This window comes from Typopeltis vanoorti, chromosome 7 (genome assembly GCF_054136105.1).
Source record: "Typopeltis vanoorti isolate ZY-2024b chromosome 7, IOZ_Tvanoo_1.0, whole genome shotgun sequence".
NCBI classification, from domain to species: domain Eukaryota; kingdom Metazoa; phylum Arthropoda; class Arachnida; order Uropygi; family Thelyphonidae; genus Typopeltis; species Typopeltis vanoorti.
The window spans coordinates 109,271,565-109,290,910 of NC_143555.1; the positions used below are offsets into that span (position 1 = coordinate 109,271,565).

The following is a 19,346-nucleotide window of genomic DNA, read 5'->3' on the forward strand; positions in this document are numbered from 1 at the left end:
TAATTCTCACATTCAGTTTTATTTCCCTTTTTATATATGGGTACTATTAGAGCTCTACTCCAATCATCGGGAATTCGTCCCTCTGTCCAGGCTTTCTAAACTATACAGTGCAGCCACTGTAAGACTTTTATACCACCATAGTGCAGCATTTCTGGTCAAATATCATCTACTCCTGATGCCCTTCCACATTTCAAGACTTTGATGGCTTTTTCTACTTCAAGTATGGATATGTATTCCTGACTGGATGCCTGGTCAGTGTTTTTTACCACTGTGCTGTCATCACTGCTTGTTTCATTTAGCAATTTTTCGAAGTAATTACTCCATACTTCAAGGATATCTTTTTCTCCTGTTTTCATGTCACCATTATCATCTCTAACAACTTTTACAGCACTCTTTCTCCATTTCTAAGCTTCTTCAACAACCTCCAGAATATCTTACCACCTTGATATTTATTTTCTATGTTCTTGCGAAAGTCCTCCCATGACTTTTGTTTAGCTAGTTTTATACAGTGTTTAGCTTTCTTACATTTGTCTCTGTATTCTCGAAGAGCACAAGCTGACTTACTTGCCAGGAACTTTTGATATGCTTCCTTCTTTTCCTTCACTGCCTCTTTATGTCCACCATGGAGTTCTGATTTTCTATCCTTGCAGACAACCTCATCACATGCCTCTCTGGCTGAATCAATCAGGGTTTTCTTCAAGGCTTGCCACTGAATCTCCAAGGCTTGGTTCCTGTTCTGAAACGCTTTTATTTTTTCTTCAATAATTTTTGTGTATTTTAGTCTACAGTTCATATCTGAGAGCTGCTCAACTTTTATTCACTTTAAAATTTTCTTACATGTTATTCTTTTCAATATGAAATTCAATTTTATTTTGCTCAAGACTAAATAGTGATCGCTTCCAACTTCAAATCCTCTGTACACTCTGGTGTCCTGCACCAGGGAGAAAACATCACTATCAACAATAACATAGTCAATGAGACTTTTCTTATTCCTTGCCTCTTCTCTCCATGTGAATTTGTGCAAATTTTTATGTTGGAGTATGGTGTTAGTAATAACCAGTCCATGTCCTGAGCAGAAATCCAACATGTATTTGCCATTATTATTGGCTTTGCTCTTTTCTCCAAATTTTCCCAAAATATTTTTGTATATCTCACAATCATTTCCTACTCTGCTATTTAGATCCCCAACAAGGACCAATTTTTCCTTTTTCATTGTGTCAGTTGCTTTTTCTAGAGCATCAAAAAATTCCTCCACTACCTTAGTAGAACCTTCTGTGGGACCATAGGCACAAATAAGTCTCATTGTCCAGTTCCCCATTCTGATATTTTCCATATCACTCTACTTGAGACTGCCTGCCATTCAAGAAGATTAGCCTCGTATTTTGTGTTGAATACTATGGCTACTCCTTCTTTTCCTTGATTGTCATTGCCTGAATATAACATTTTGTATTTATTGCTCAGAAAGATCTCACCAGTTTTTGTCTTTTTTGTTTCAGTCACCCCTATTATGTCGATCTGGTACTTATCTAATTCCTCAGCTAGCTCCATTTCTTTGCCATTGAGGGGTTCTTATGTTGACAGTACCGATCTTTAACTCTGGTAATGTTGAGTTGGGGTGTGCTTTCAGATTTGTTCCAGTAGCTGACTTTTCGCTGTTCGCCCTGGTTCCCTGGCGTAAACAACGAGAGCCTTGTTTAACCAGGCGACGCCCCAGTCGGCCTGAAATTTTGTCATGTTTTACCATCATCTTGTATTTTGGTTTAAGCCAATCATCATCATCATCATCATCAAATTCCTGCCATGTACCCTCAAGGGGTGTACAGGATATGACAGTACTACATGAAAAAATTACATCATTACTAACTTCCTATCTACAATTTTCCTCCAAATCAGTCTGTTACTTGTCAAGACTCCAACATTATCAGATCTTATATTTCTATCGTCTAAGGCACTTTGTACCGTATCAATCCACCTATATCTTGGTCTTCCTCTGGGTCGTTTTCCTGCCAACCTGGCAGAGAACACTTGTTTTGCTAATCTTTCCTCTCCCATTCTATTTAAGTGACCATACCATCTGAGATTAGCTCTGCTAACGCATTCCTGGATGCTAACAATGTCAAGTTCTTTCCTAATATCCTCATTTTTAATATGATATTGCCATTGATGCCATCTGTTCACGCCTCTAATCTTTCTCAGGACTCTCATATCTGCGGTCTCTAGTCTTTGGTCAAGTGTTTTACTTCTGACCCAGCTCTCAGATCCATAAGTTAAAATTGGTTTGAACACAGTCTTGTATACAGCTAATTTAGTGTTCCGACTAATTTCTTTCTTATGTTTAAGCCAATAAGAATACAATTTGGTTAGCTAAATCCCAAATTGCCAGCCCATCCTTGTTCATTCAGTATCCTGGTAGATACCCAACAGGGTGCACCATGAGAAGGTGAGGATTGGACATTAGGTCAGAAGCCCTGGTCGGTTCTCTGCATTCCTTTAAAGGCTATGTGGAGGTCTCCTTTCAGTTATATAGCTTTGACCCTTATGCAACCCCTGACTGCTGACTTACAATTTAAATATAGACCATGTGTTGCTCTGCACAATGTTCCATTTACCATGTATAATTGTAGTCTTTTGAAAAACATTTCTCTGTCAAATACTTTTTCTAAATCACAAAAAAGGCAAAACAGGAAAAGAAATCATATTCATGATTTTTCAATTGCCGTAAAGTAAAAATTTGATCTTGACAACCTCTATTTGGCCTGAATCCAGCTTGTTCTTCTCCAAGTTTCTCTTCCACAATCTTTCTCAACCTCTTTTCAAGTATGTTTGCGTACTTGAAATACATAAATCTTACTGGAACACTTAGTAGAGAAATTCCTCTGTAATTCTCACATTCAGCTTTATTCCCTTTTTTATAGATGGGAACTATGAGAGCTCTATTCCAATCATCTGGAATTCGACCTTCTCACTAGGCTCTCTGAATTATGCAATGCTAGCCACCAGTGGCAACTTGTAAGGATTTGTAGTGGTGATGGTGGTGGGGCTGCAAAGCTACCAGCCCAAACTGCACATAAATCATGCATTATCCCCACTAGGCAGAGGTTTGGTGCAGTCTGAACTGAATGCAGCTCCAGCATTTAGTATACTAGCCAGTAGTGATACTAGCCCACCCAGCACATTGACTATTGCAAAATACAACTATTGCTACAAAATGAATTATATAAACAAGAAAATAACAGTTTTTAGATAAATATATAAAAATTTAAGAACGGTGATAATTAAACAGGAACTTTCATTTTATACTGGAGGGACTGCAGCCCTGCAGCCCTTATGGATGAGCTACCATTGCAAAACATTTATACCATCATACTTGAGCATTTCTAGTCAAATATCATCTACTCCAGCTGCCTTTCTACATTTCAAGTTTTTGATGGCCTCAGGTACCGATATGTACTCCTCTCTGCATTTCTCTTTAAAAGACTCTAGTATGGTTCTCTCACTGGTTGTTTTGTTTAGCAGTCTTTCCAAGTAATTACTCTAGACATCTAAGATATCCTTATCTTCAGTATTCATGTCGCCTTTATCATCTTTGATTCCTTTTACAGTATTCTTTCTTCCATTTCTAAGCTTTTTCAATGGCCTCCAGAACATTTTGCCACCTTCCTTACCAAAATCTTCCCATGACTTTTGTTTAGCTATTTTCGCACATAGCTTAGCTCTCATACATTTTCCCTTGTATTCTTTTAGGGCATTTGCCAATTTATTTCCCAAGAACTTTCGGCATGCTTTATTCTTTTCCAAGACTGCTTCTGTAACTTCTTGTGTTCACCATGGGATTCTTCTTTTTTTTCTATCCATATGTCTTCTTCAGAGTTTGCTACTAAGACCCCAAGGTTTGGTTCTTGTTTTCAAACTGCTTCAAATTTTCTTCTATAATGTTTGTATAGTCAAGTGTACAGTTTACCAGTAAAAGCTGCTCAACTTTAATTCTTTTTTAAAATTTCCATTTTGATCCTGCTTAGCACTAAGTAATGGTCACTTCCAATTTCGAATCTTCTATACACTCTTGTATCTTGAACTAGCATGAAGATATCACCATCAACAATGACGCAGTCAATGAGGCTTTTCTTATTTCTCGTGTCTTCTCTCCATGTGAAGTGGTGCACATATTTATATTAGAAATTGGGGGTGCTTAAGGGTCAAGGAGTGCTTAAGGGTCAAAGCTGTATAACTGAGAGGAGACCTCCACATAGCCTTTAAAGGAATGCGGAGAACCAACCAGGGCTTCTGACCTAATGTCCAATCCTCACCTTCTCGTGGTGCACCCTGTTGGGTATCTACTATGATACTGAACGAACGAGGATGGGCTGGCAATTTGGGATTTAGCCGACCAAATTGTATTCTTATTGGTTAAACCAAAATAAAAAATGATGGTACAACATGACAAAATTTCATGCCGGCTGGGGCATCGCCCGGTTAAACAAGGCCCCCGTTGTTTTCGCCAGGGAACCAGGGCGAACAGCGAAAAGTCAGCTACTGGAACAAATCTGAAAACAAACCCCAACTCAACATCACCAGAGTTAAAGATCGGTACTATCAACGTAAGAAGCCTGAATGGCAAAGAAATGGAGCTAGCTGAGGAATTAGATAAGTACCAGATCGACATAATAGGGGTGACTGAAACAAAAAAGACCAAAACTGGTGAGATCTTTCTGAGCAATAAATACAAAATGTTATATTCAGGCAATAACAATCAAGGAAAAGAAGGAGTAGCCATAGTATTCAACACAAAATACGAGGCTAATCTTCTTGAATGGCAGGCAGTCTCAAGTAGAGTAATGTGGGCAAATATGAGAATGGGGAACTGGACAATGAGACTTATTTGTGCCTATGGTCCCACAGAAGGTTCTACTAAGGTAGAAGTGGAGGAATTTTTTGAGGCTTTAGAAAAAGCAACTGACACAATGAAAAGGGAAAAGTTGGTCCTTGTTGGGGATCTAAATAGTAGAGTAGGAAATGATTGTGAGACATACAAAAATATTTTGGGAAAATTTGGAGAAAAGAGCAAAGCTAATAATAATGGCAAATATCTGTTGGATTTCTGCTCAGGACATGCACTGGTTATTACTAACACCATGTTCCAACATAAAAATGTGCACAAATTCACATGGAGAGAAGAGGCTAGGAATAAGAAAAGTCTCATTGACTATGTTATTGTTGATAGTGATGTTTTCTCCCTGGTGCAGGACACCAGAGTGTACAGAGGATTTGAAATTGGAAGTGATCACTATTTAGTCTTGAGCAGGATAAAATTGAATTTCATATTGAAAAGAATAACATGTAAGAAAGTTTTAAAGCGAATAAAAGTTCAGCAGCTCTCAGATGTAAACTGTAGACTAAAATACAGAAATATTATTGAAAAGAAAATGAAAGAGTTTGAGAACAGGAATCAAACCTTGGAGATTCAGTGGCAAACTCTGAAGGAAACATTGATTGATTCTGCCAGAGAGGCATGTGGTGAGGTTTTGTGCAAAGATAAAAAAATCAGAACTCCCTGGTGGACACAGGAAGTTAAAGAGGCAGTGAAGGAAAAGAAGAAAGCATATCAAAAGTTCCTGGCAAATAAGTCAGCTTTTACTCTTACAGAATACAGAGACAAATGTAAGAAAGCTAAACAGTGTGTAAAACTAGCTAAACAAAAGTCATGGGAGGACTTTGGCAAGAATATAGAAAATAAATATCAAGAAGGTGGCAAAATATTCTGGAGGTTGTTGAAGAAGCTTAGGAATGGAGGAAAGAGTGCTGTAAAAGGAATTAGAGATGATAAAAGTGAAATGAAAACAGGAGAAAAAGATATCCTTGAAGTATGGAGTAATTACTTTGAAAAACTGCTAAATGAAACAAGCAGTGATGACAGCACAGTGATAAAAAACACTGACCAGGCATGCAGTCAGGAATACATATCCATACTTGAAGTAGAAAAAGCCATCAAAGGCTTGAAATGTGGAAAGGCAGCAGGAGTAGATGATATTCGACCAGAAATGCTGAAGTATGGTGGTATAAGAGTCTTACAGTGGCTGCACTGCATAGTTCAGAAAGCCTGGACAGAGGGACGAATTCCCGATGATTGGAGTAAAGCTCTCATAGTACCCATATATAAAAAGGGAAATAAAACTGAATGTGAGAATTACAGAGGTATTTCCCTACTGAGTGTTCCTGGCAAGATCTATGCAAGTATACTTGAGAAACGGTTGAGAAGAATTGTGGAAGAAAAGCTTGGTGAAGAACAAGCTGGATTCAGGCCAAATAGAGGCTGTCAGGATCAGATCTTCACTTTACGACAAATAGTCGAGAAAGCATGGGAATATAACAAAGATCTGTATTTAAGTTTTGTCGATTTGGAAAAGGCATATGACAAGGTGCCAAGAGAGAAGCTATTCAATACGCTGCAGTTATATGGTGTCAATGGGGCATTATATCAAGCAATACTTAGTCTTTATTTGAGTTGTGAGTCAGCAGTTAGAATTGAAGGAAGTACAGGAAGATGGTTTAATGTTAAATCTGGTGTGAGACAAGGATGTACATTATCCCCTCTGTTATTCATTATCTATATGGATCACATTATGAAGGAATGTGGTATTAAACCTGATATCAAAATTGGAGATGTTAATGTCAGCTCTTTGCTTTATGCGGATGATGTTATACTTTTAAATAAATCCGCTACAAGTCTGCAAGATTCTCTGACTAAATTGAATAGCTGTTGTAATAGATATGGTATGAAGATCAGCAATAAAAAGACAAAGACAATGAAAATAGGCAGAATCATTGAAAATGTCAACTGTGTTGTGAATGGAGAACCTGTGGAACAAGTAAAACATTTCAGCTACTTAGGCACAATATTTACTGAAGATGGTAAACTAAATATAGAAATAGACAACAGAATCAGCAAAGTGGTATCGTGGGAAGTCAATTGAATAAATTCATATGGAATAAGAAAGAAATTAGTCGGAACACTGAATTAGCTGTATACAAGACTGTGTTCAAACCAATTTTAACTTATGGATCTGAGAGCTGGGTCAGAAGTAAAACACTTGACCAAAGACTAGAGACCGCAGATATGAGAGTCCTGAGAAAGATTAGAGGCGTGAACAGATGGCATCAATGGCAATATCATATTAAAAATGAGGATATTAGGAAAGAACTTGACATTGTCAGCATCCAGGAATGCGTTAGCAGAGCTAATCTCAGATGGTATGGTCACTTAAATAGAATGGGAGAGGAAAGATTAGCAAAACAAGTGTTCTCTGCCAGGTTGGCAGGAAAACGACCCAGAGGAAGACCAAGATATAGGTGGATTGATACGGTACAAAGTGCCTTAGACGATAGAAATATAAGATCTGATAATGTTGGAGTCTTGACAAGTAACAGACTGATTTGGAGGAAAATTGTAGATAGGAAGTTAGTAATGATGTAATTTTTTCATGTAGTACTGTCATATCCTGTACACCCCTTGAGGGTACATGGCAGGAATTTGATGATGATGATGATGATGATGGTGCCAGTAATGACTAGTCCGTGTCCTGAGCAGAAATCCAGCAAATACTTACCTTTATTATTAGCTTTGCCCTTTTCTCAAAATGTTCCTATATGCCTGGTGGGATTCATTTCCTATTCTACTATTTAGATCTCCAAGGACCACTTTCCTCATTTTCTTTATGTCAGCTGCATGTTCTAATGAGTTGAAAAATTCTTCCACATTTTCCTTAGAAGGACTTCTGTAAGACAACGGCACAAATAAGTTTTACTGTTCATTTCCCCATTTTGAAGTGTGCCCACATCACTCTACTTGAAACTGCCTTCCAATCAAGCAGTTTATCATCATCATGGTGTTGAATGCTATAGCTACTCCTTCCTTTCCTATTATTTAGTAAGATCTCACTTTTTTTTGTCTTCTTTGTCTCAGTCATGTCAACTATGCCCACATGGTACCTTAACAATTCTTCTGCAAGAATATTAATCTTTCCATTAATATTCCTTATATTGATGGTTACTATCTTCAGTTTTTTTGATTGGTTTATTCATCTTCTTCTAGATGTTGAGTTGGAGCTTGTTTTTCTGTGTGATTTAACCAATAGAGAGAGTACAGTTTGATCAGTTAAGTCCCAAATTGCCAGCCCATCTCCTTCATTCAGCACCAATAGACATCTACTAATGGGGTGCACCACATGAAAATTAGGACTGGACATTAGGTCGCACCACATGAAAATTAGGATTGGACATTAGGTCAGCAGTCTCAGTTGGTTCTCTGCATTCCTGACAGGCATGTGGAGGTTCCCCTCCCAGTTTATCTGGCTTTGACCCTCAAGTGACCTCCTGACTTGTACCTGTGAAATACTTTTGAGGACATCAAGTAATAAAGTTTTGGTTCAATCTTGTGTCAGCCTACCCAAGTCAGTTAGCCAAGGCAAACAGAAAGAAGGTGGCTTCTCTTTCATAAAGGCCTATCAGTGCAGTGTTTATTCCATGTTTATTGGGTATATAATAGTTAATTAAGGTTATGTAGAGAGCTTGAAGGATGATTTAAATAGGCTGACAGCATGGGCAAAACATAATGGATCTCAATTTAATGTGGAAAAGTGTAAAGTTCTGCATTTTGGGATACAAAGATTATAAGTTGTATATTACATGGAGGGAACTGTAATCCAGGAAAATGATAAACCCAGGGATTTGAGGGTAGTAGTAGATAGAGAATTGAAGTTTAGAGGGCATAATGCTAAAGTAGACAGGGTAGCTCACAGGATTACTGTCCGACCACAGAAACGAGAGCTGTCATTGGCAAACTGCCAAGAAGAGTTAATTCATGTTGAAGTGGAGAAAGAAATAAGGCGATGTACGAATTGGTCACCAACACGGGAAATCATGTGCTTTGTACATAAAATTTTCCAACTGTTATACAAGCAAAATAGTTACCAGTTTAAAAACTACGATGATCATAAAAGAGAAGTTAATTTTTCTATGTGTAATAATAAACAACTCATCCCACAATAAGGATGAGTTCTTGGCTATAGGGAGCAGAACAAAAGTCATCCACTCAAGTAAGAGTGTAGTTAACAAGGGCATGAGGACTAAATTTTTCACTTGGAGAGTGGGGAATGAATGGAATGGATTGCCTGAGTCATTTGTGAGTGTTTTGTATGTTAATGGTTTCAAGGAGAGGTATGATAGATATTGTGTTGATAGTTTGGTTCTCCCACAATCGGTCTTAGGACTCCATGAAAGTTCCCAGGTCCCTATGGAAAGAAAAGTCTTGACTAGGTCCATAGAAAATTGATTTTTTGCTCCAAGACCTAACAAAATCAGTCCTTTAATCACAGATATACAGCAATTAACTATCTTCGAGCTCCTTTAGTTTAAACCACATAAACCAATTTGCTAATGACAGGTCAGTTGAAGTATGGTGATACTTCCAAAAGCAGTGGAATCCAAGCATCTGCAATGGCCTCTGTTCCTAATTAGTTACCAGCTGATATTGAAAGAGCATCCTGTGTGTGTGTGTCTACCCAAATCAGGTGGCCAAAGCAAACAGGGACACAAGGTGACTTCTCTCTCACACAAAGGCCTATCAGTGCAGTGTTTATTCCACATTCAAATTCAAAACTATAATCAGATCCAGTTAGTTTAAATGGTCAGGTCGGTTCCCTATGATGCTGACTACTCAAGCAAAGTGTATTAATAAGACAGTGGTAGTTTACATTTTCTTCTACTACAGATATGTTATGCTTATAACAGTCATTCACCCTTTTTGTGATCAAAGGTCATACAACTAGAAGTCAGGATTGTCAAATGGCCAAGAAAAGTTATATTTTGTGCTTCAATGATCTTTATGAGTTCTCACAGAACTCATACAACTGAATGTGAGAATTACAGAGGAATTTCTCTCTACTGAGCATTTCATCATGCCTGAACATCTGTATATGATAATGACTCAATGAGCAAGGTGACATTAAAATTATATATTTATTATAACTTAAAATCTAACAATAATTATAGTTTTTTCATACAAATTATTAAAATCACAAAATCACTTAAGTCAACTTAAAAAAATTATGTGAAACTAACCTGTTTGCAAAATCTAAGGAAACCAATGGTGTAGGTCTTTCCAGCTAAACAGCATGTACCATACAACCAACTTGACCTTTAAATAAATAAATAAAAAACACAAGAATTAATAAAGAGTTTGAATTGATTTTTTTTTTTTTTCCATGACAAAATTTTGCTATATTTTCAAACTGGTATTAATTATTCTACACTGGACAGAAATGAAGGCAATCTGGTATTCAGTATATATATATCAAAATTTGTCAATTCAATTTTTGTTCAACTGGACCATTTGTAATTGAAATATCAGAGCAAAATAAAATGATATAGTCAAAATACCTAAGATAAAAAAAAGGATCGATGATTCATGAAGTAGCTAAAAATTTTGAAAAAATGGAGGGATTTTTTTTTTTTTTTTTTTTTACAAAAGTATCAATATGAAGCTCTTTGACCATAATTATGATAGTTAGTTCAAGTAAGAACAACAAACATATCAATAATAGAAAACTTAACCACGAACAACTTCAAATTGTATCATATATAAACAATTATAAGGGAGTGTGAAGCCTATGCATATTTTGTCATAAGCATATACAGTCATGCAGTTATTTTTATTCTGGATCACTTCTTGAGTTCAATAGTGATTGATGAAAGATTTACTACTACTTATTTTTAATCTGCTTTTATTTATAAAACAACTCAAAATGATGTAACTATAACTAAAATACAGAACTTACATTGGAAATAAATATTTAACACAAGCAGAATTTTTGGTCACATTTCAAAACCATTTTCAGAACATATTACAAAAAAAGTATAACACTTAATCTGTAACTATCAGAATTCAAAGAAAAGACACTAAAATTAGGGTCAAAGCTGTATAACTGAGAGGAGACCTCCACATAGCCTTTAAAGGAATGCGGAGAAGCGACCAGGGCTTCTGACCTAATGTCCAATCCTCACTTTCTCACGGTGCACCCTCTTGGGTATCTACCTGGATGCTGAACGAAAGAGGATGGGCTGGCAATTTGGGATTTAGCCAACCAAATTGTATTCTTATTGGTTAAACCAAAATAAAAAATGATGGTACAACATGACAAAATTTCATGCCGGCTGGGGCGTCGCCCGGTTAAACAAGGCTCTCCTTGTTTTCGCCAGGGAACCAGGGTGAACAGCGAAAAGTCAGCTACTGGAACAAATCTGAAAGCACACCCGAACTAAACATCACCAGAGTTAAAGATCGGTACTATCAACATAAGAACCCCTCAATGGCAAAGAAATGGACCTAGCTGAGGAATTAGATAAGTACCAGATCGACATAATAGGGGTGACTGAAACAAAAAAGACAAAAACTGGCGAGATCTTTCTGAGCAATAAATACAAAATGTTATATTCAGGCAATAACAATCAAGGAAAAGAAGGAGTAGCCATAGTATTCAACACAAAATACGAGGCTAATCTTCTTGAATGGCAGTCAGTCTCAAGTAGAGTAATGTGGGCAAATATGAGAATGGGGAACTGGACAATGAGACTTATTTGTGCCTATGGTCCCACAGAAGGTTCTACTAAGGTAGAAGTGGAGGAATTTTTTGAGGCTTTAGAAAAAGCAAATGCCACAATGAAAAAGGAAAAGTTGGTCCTTGTTGGGGATCTAAATAGTAGAGTAGGAAATGATTGTGAGACATACAAAAATATTTTGGGAAAATTTGGAGAAAAGAGCAAAGCTAATAATAATGGCAAATATCTGTTGGATTTCTGCTCAGGACATGGACTGGTTATTACTAACACCATGTTCCAACATAAAAATGTGCACAAATTCACATGGAGAGAAGAGGCTAGGAATAAGAAAAGTCTCATTGACTATGTTATTGTTGATAGTGATGTTTTCTCCCTGGTGCAGGACACCAGAGTGTACAGAGGATTTGAAATTGGAAGTGATCACTATTTAGTCTTGAGCAGGATAAAATTGAATTTCATATTGAAAAGAATAACATGTAAGAAAGTTTTAAAGCGAATAAAAGTTGAGCAGCTCTCAGATGTAAACTGTAGACTAAAATACAGAAATATTATTGAAAAGAAAATGAAAGAGTTTGAGAACAGGAATCAAACCTTGGAGATTCAGTGGCAAACTCTGAAGGAAACATTGATTGATTCTGCCAGAGAGGCATGTGGTGAGGTTGTGTGCAAAGATAAAAAAATCAGAACTCCCTGGTGGACACAGGAAGTTAAAGAGGCAGTGAAGGAAAAGAAGAAAGCATATCAAAAGTTCCTGGCAAATAAGTCAGCTTTTACTCTTACAGAATACAGAGACAAATGTAAGAAAGCTAAACAGTGTGTAAAACTAGCTAAACAAAAGTCATGGGAGGACTTTGGCAAGAATATAGAAAATAAATATCAAGAAGGTGGCAAAATATTCTGGAGGTTGTTGAAGAAGCTTAGGAATGGAGGAAAGAGTGCTGTAAAAGGAATTAGAGATGATAAAAGTGAAATGAAAACAGGAGAAAAAGATATCCTTGAAGTATGGAGTAATTACTTTGAAAAACTGCTAAATGAAACAAGCAGTGATGACAGCACAGTGATAAAAAACACTGACCAGGCATGCAGTCAGGAATACATATCCATACTTGAAGTAGAAAAAGCCATCAAAGGCTTGAAATGTGGAAAGGCAGCAGGAGTAGATGATATTCGACCAGAAATGCTGAAGTATGGTGGTATAAGAGTCTTACAGTGGCTGCACTGCATAGTTCAGAAAGCCTGGACAGAGGGACGAATTCCCGATGATTGGAGTAGAGCTCTCATAGTACCCATATATAAAAAGGGAAATAAAACTGAATGTGAGAATTACAGAGGTATTTCCCTACTGAGTGTTCCTGGCAAGATCTATGCAAGTATACTTGAGAAACGGTTGAGAAGAATTGTGGAAGAAAAGCTTGGTGAAGAACAAGCTGGATTCAGGCCAAATAGAGGCTGTCAGGATCAGATCTTCACTTTACGACAAATAGTCGAGAAAGCATGGGAATATAACAAAGATCTGTATTTAAGTTTTGTCGATTTGGAAAAGGCATATGATAAGGTGCCAAGAGAGAAGCTATTCAATACGCTACAGTTATATGGTGTCAATGGGGCATTATATCAAGCAATACTTAGTCTTTATTTGAGTTGTGAGTCAGCAGTTAGAATTGAAGGAAGTACAGGAAGATGGTTTAATGTTAAATCTGGTGTGAGACAAGGATGTACATTATCCCCTCTGTTATTCATTATCTATATGGATCACATTATGAAGGAATGTGGTATTAAACCTGATATCAAAATTGGAGATGTTAATGTCAGCTCTTTGCTTTATGCGGATGATGTTATACTTCTAAATAAATCCGCTACAAGTCTGCAAGATTCTCTGACTAAATTGAATAGCTGTTGTAATAGATATGGTATGAAGGTCAGCAATAAAAAGACAAAGACAATGAAAATAGGCAGAATCATTGAAAATGTCAACTGTGTTGTGAATGGAGAACCTGTGGAACAAGTAAAACATTTCAGCTACTTAGGCACAATTTTTACTGAAGATGGTAAACTAAATATAGAAATAGACAACAGAATCAGCAAAGCTGGTATCGTGGGAAGTCAATTGTATAAATTCATATGGAATAAGAAAGAAATTAGTCGGAACACTAAATTAGCTGTATACAAGACTGTGTTCAAACCAATTTTAACTTATGGATCTGAGAGCTGGGTCAGAAGTAAAACACTTGACCAAAGACTAGAGACCGCAGATATGAGAGTCCTGAGAAAGATTAGAGGCGTGAACAGATGGCATCAATGGCAATATCATATTAAAAATGAGGATATTAGGAAAGAACTTGACATTGTCAGCATCCAGGAATGCGTTAGCAGAGCTAATCTCAGATGGTATGGTCACTTAAATAGAATGGGAGAGGAAAGATTAGCAAAACAAGTGTTCTCTGCCAGGTTGGCAGGAAAACGACCCAGAGGAAGACCAAGATATAGGTGGATTGATACGGTACAAAGTGCCTTAGACGATAGAAATATAAGATCTGATAATGTTGGAGTCTTGACAAGTAACAGACTGATTTGGAGGAAAATTGTAGATAGGAAGTTAGTAATGATGTAATTTTTTCATGTAGTACTGTCATATCCTGTACACCCCTTGAGGGTACATGGCAGGAATTTGATGATGATGATGATGATGAGTCTTACAGTGGCTGCACTGCATAGTTCAGAAAGCCTGGACAGAGGGACGAATTCCCGATGATTGGAGTAGAGCTCTCATAGTACCCATATATAAAAAAGGGAAAGAAAACTGAATGTGAGAATTATAGAGGTATTTCCCTACTGAGTGTTCCTGGCAAGATCTATGCAAGTATACTTGAGAAACGGTTGAGAAGAATTGTGGAAGAAAAGCTTGGTGAAGAACAAGCTGGATTCAGGCCAAATAGAGGCTGTCAGGATCAGATTTTCACTTTACAACAGATAATTGAGAAATCATGGGAATATAACAAAGATCTGTGTTTAAGTTTTGTCGATTTGGAAATGGCATATGACAAGGTGCCAAGAGAGAAGCTATTCAATACGCTACAGTTATATGGTGTCAATGGGGCATTATATCAAGCAATACGTAGTCTTTATTTGAGTTGTAAGTCAGCAGTTAGTATTTGAAGGAAGTACAGGAAGATGTTTTGATGTTAAATCTGGTGTGAGACAAGGATGAACATTATCCCCTCTGTTATTCATTATCTATATGGATCACATTATGAAGGAAAGTGGTATTAAACATGATATCAAAACTATACACCCCTTGAGGGTACATGGCAGGAATTTGATGATGATGAGATATTAAGCAGGATAATTTCCCCAAACTGAGGAAGCTTAAAATTTAAAAATTTTTTTTTAAAAAATTCCTTGCTCATGCAGTCCCTCATATTATGGGGACTGCATGAGCAAGGAATTCTGTAAACTCCTGGATAAGAAAGTGAAAGATATTTATCCTTTGGAAAGTGCAAGAATGAATTCAGTTTAGAAACCAGATAGGAGATTTGAAGGTTAATATCGCATAGAAGTCAGGCAAATTTCTCAGACACCTCTGACACATGAAATTGAAACTGTAGAAACTTCTAAGAACTGAGATGAAGGCTAAAACTATCAATAACTTCATGTTGTTCCAAAGTTTTGATATGCCCAGCTCTTGCAATGGATGATGAGAAGCAGCATAATGTACTTGTTTTCTTTTTCTATACAATACGGAAATTGCTATTAAGTTGTCTTTGGATAGAATGAATTAATTTCATGAAGAAAAACTGAGCTCAGATAATAGTTCAGACCTGCAAAACACATAAACATCAGTGAAAGCCATAGAGAAGACTTGGGGAATGGAGGAACTCAAGTATACGTTCTAAATATTCCATAAAATAGTTGGCTAAGGTGAGAGACTAGGCAAACCTACTACAGTTCCTTCAATTTGTATAGTTGATCTTGGCAGGAAAAATATCTTCTGTTCATAGCAAACATGAACAATTTTATAATATTTGGAGGAAAATTGTTATGTAGTATCTGTGCCACATAAAATGTGAAAATACATCTAAACTAATTAAAATATTTGTAGGTTTTAATATAATTCCAGCAATCTTTTTCTTGAAATCCGAGTTTTTAACAAATGTTCGAGAATTTCCAATAAATGATAAGAAAACTTTCGACAGATGTTCTATGTCAGATAAACCTTCAAGTCTCCTTCCATCCAGTTTACAAATTACATTCATTCTTACAATGACCAGAGAATAAATGTAATCATCTTTCCAAGAGTTTATGATGTGGTCTCAATCAATCTGCTTATCGCTCCTTGATTCTGATAAATCAGGTCTTGCCAGTCACACCACGTTTACCAGAGAATTAAATAGAATCAGATTCACATTTCACAAAAAACAGGTTAGCCTCTATTTCAGCATTTCATCTTTGAATTCCAATAGCTGTCCTCCTGCATTTAATATGTATTATACCACACACCCACACACAGCAACTTTCAGCTGTCATTCTATTTTATTTTCTCTTTAATTGTATGTATTGAAAATGAAATGAGATCATATTAAATTTACTTCCAATGTAAGTGAATCCCACATCTTAACTCCTTATAGTTATGTCCACTAGAATACAGAAGTATTCTGCAAAATTCAAAATGATATGTAATAATTCTGCTCTTGCTCATCGGAATTTAATAATTTTTTAGGATCACTTCATCTCGATGAGCCAGTTAAATGGCCAAATTAAGTAAATAAAAGTATTTCTGCTCTCCGCGCGGTTAGCCTAGTGGCTATGCACTTCGCAACCATATGCCTGGGGAGTTAGTGTCCTAGGTTCGATTCCCGTCGGTGACGTGAGGAGCTGAAGGATCTTCCTCAGCCATAGCCAAGTTAGCCAGTCTTGGGCGTGGACAGCAGAGTTTTTTCCCAAGTTTATTCTGGGGTTTTTCATCCCGCAAAGCAGGCAAACTGGCCTTGAGAACTCAACACTACAGGCCATAGGATAAACCGGGGCATAAGGCTGACCACCTTATCCTGTAAACGGAGTGAGGTCCGATGATCAATGGACCCTCGACACCGCAAGGTAAAAGAGGGTATAAGGAAGATGAGATGATGAAGTATTTCTGCAGTAACTAAGACAAAATTAATTACTTTAATAACTGCTACAATAACAAGAATGTTAATACAATATGCGTTTTCATACTGACCACTTCTTTACTTGTTCCAATGAGAGTGATCTTAGCAGGAAGTAACATCTGCAGTAGCAAGAATGATTTCAAAACTATCATACTGGTCAACAAGAAATTTGTAACTGAAATTTTTTTTTAAAAAAAATTAACATTTCCAGTGGATCAGATTTCTTTTTTTTCTTTTTTTCACAAATATGACAAATGACATAACTGGGCATATGACAAATACACTTCTTGGAAAGAAGTCAACAGACACCATAGTATGAAAAACATATAGTTATGGTACCCACCTTAATAAGATGTAGGATAATTTCGCTGCGATGACTGCAGCAATCCTACAGAGTATACTTTCAACAAGTCATACGATACCAATTAATGAGAATTTTGGACCATTCTTCCTGTTGACATATAATGAGGTCTAGATGGTTGTGGGGTGGACATCCCTTGATCTCACCCAATGCTCCAGTTTATATCACAAATGTTCAATAGGATGAGATCAGAGCTCTGTGGAGCCAGTCAAGAAATGACGTTCATGTCTACAAACTAAGTAGTTACAGAACTAGCCTTATGACACAGTGCATTGCAATGCTTCCACAAAATAGGAAGCATTGCATTGTATTGTCCAGAATGTTCAGATACCTCTCGGAGTTCAATATTCGTGGCACCACAAACAGTGGTCAGAAGCCAAACCAGGAAAAAAAAGACCATACCATCACATTGCCACTGCGGAATTTCATAGTTGGGGCTACACACTCTGGTCAGAGACATTTGCCAGGCATCTGCTACATCTAACTATCTGCTCGGTAGTGGTACGTCACTCCATAATGCAGCTTTCCAAGTTTCCACATCCCGCTGTACACGCTCTTAGCACCACTGAAGATGACACTGCATGTTGGTCCGGGTTATGTGGGGTTTGCATATTGTGGTCCCGGCACATTTGTGAAATTACTTGTCTGCATATAGGAATAGAGTAAGCAGCATAAATTCATTCAAGGAAAATCTGTGAATGTTAAATCACTTTAGTAAGATCTCTCAGATGGAGCTGCTAATATTTCCTTTTCACAAATCTTATATTTGCCAATGAGTGCAGGCAGTTCTCACTTTGTGAGTTCTTTTTTTCAAGTATCAAACATCAACAAAATTGAAACTATGTAATTAAAAGAGAAACGCTAGACATTCATAAATTCTTGCTAGGAACAGATTTACTCGTGAAGTCAGCAACTACATATTCACCATTCTACTGTTGTTGTTTTTTAATCATTATTAAATTCTTACCATTATCTACAGTAATTATGCACTACAAGGGTTGTTTGAAAAGTTTGGTAAAAAAATAAGTTAAACACATTTTTTTTGGAAAAAATCATCTTTATTTCTCAACATAGTCTCCATTGAGGTCTACACATTTAGTCCAGCAAGTTTCCAATTTTTTCATCCCATCTAAAAAGTGGGATTTGTCAAATTGTGCAAAATAGTCACTGATAGCCTTGTTCAAAGAAAAATATTTTCCCACCGAGTCAAATTTTTAAGTTTAGGACCAAGTCCGGAGAAAACAGTGGATGTGGAACCAATCGAACCTCAATTCATGCAATTTTGCCATTGCGACGCCCGATGTGTGGGATGGTGCACTGTCTTGATGAAAGAGCACTTTTTTGGAGCACCAATCTTGGCTGTTTTTTCTTCAGTTCTTCTTTTAAACGGTCCAACAATGACACATAACAGACTCCTGTTATTGTCTTATCCTTTTCCAAATAGTCTATCATGATAATTCCTTGGGAATCCCAAAAACAGTGCCATCACCTTCACAGCTGACAAAAACGGTCTTTGCTTTTTTTGGTGCTCTTTCACTGGGCACTGTCCACTGTTTTGATTGCTGCTTGAACTCAGGTGTGTAGTGGTGGATCCAAGTTTCGTATACAGTCATGAATCGATGCAAAAAATCCTGCATATTGCGATTAAACATCGCCAAACACTGCGTTGAAATGGCTTTTCGAATGCATTTTTGATCAACAGTCAACAATCGCAGAACCCATCGCACTCACACACAGCTTTTTCATGTGCAATTTTCGTGCAGGATATTATAAACCTGTTCAGTTAAGATGCCTACAATCTCAGCAATCTCACTCGGCAGTCTTCCATAACGATACCATGGATTTTGTCAATCATTTCCTTCGTAGTTGACCTTAGTTGGGCATCCGGAGCACACTTCATCTTCGATAGACTTACGACCATGGTTAAACTCATTTATCCAAAAATAAATAGTCTTTAATGCTGGTGCAGGGATCTCCATGAACTGCATCTAACTGGACTCTGATCTGCATGGCCGTCCACTTCAAATAAAAGTATTTTATCACTGCACGAAACTCGTTTTTCTCCATTTTTATGAAAAATGCAAACACGGTAATTTTAAATGTTTGCCAAACGAGAACTATGCATTGCACATGGCAAAAATTTTGCCAGGGGGTCATGAAAAAGATTATATGTGCTGATACTGGTACTCTGTCTATTGGAAATTTATCAAACTTTTCAAACCCAC

General features: G+C 37.0%; 1 protein-coding gene across 1 annotated transcript in view; it reads right to left on the reverse strand.

Annotated features, from left to right (window-relative positions):
* LOC150104956 (transmembrane protein 184B-like) overlaps positions 1-19,346 on the reverse strand; it is a 145,686-nt gene that overhangs the window by 54,692 nt on the left and 71,648 nt on the right. The window contains exon 5 of the mRNA XM_090395435.1: positions 10,117-10,192. Within this exon, the coding sequence (XP_090251561.1) occupies positions 10,117-10,192 (76 nt within the window). The remainder of the gene's footprint in view (positions 1-10,116; positions 10,193-19,346) is intronic.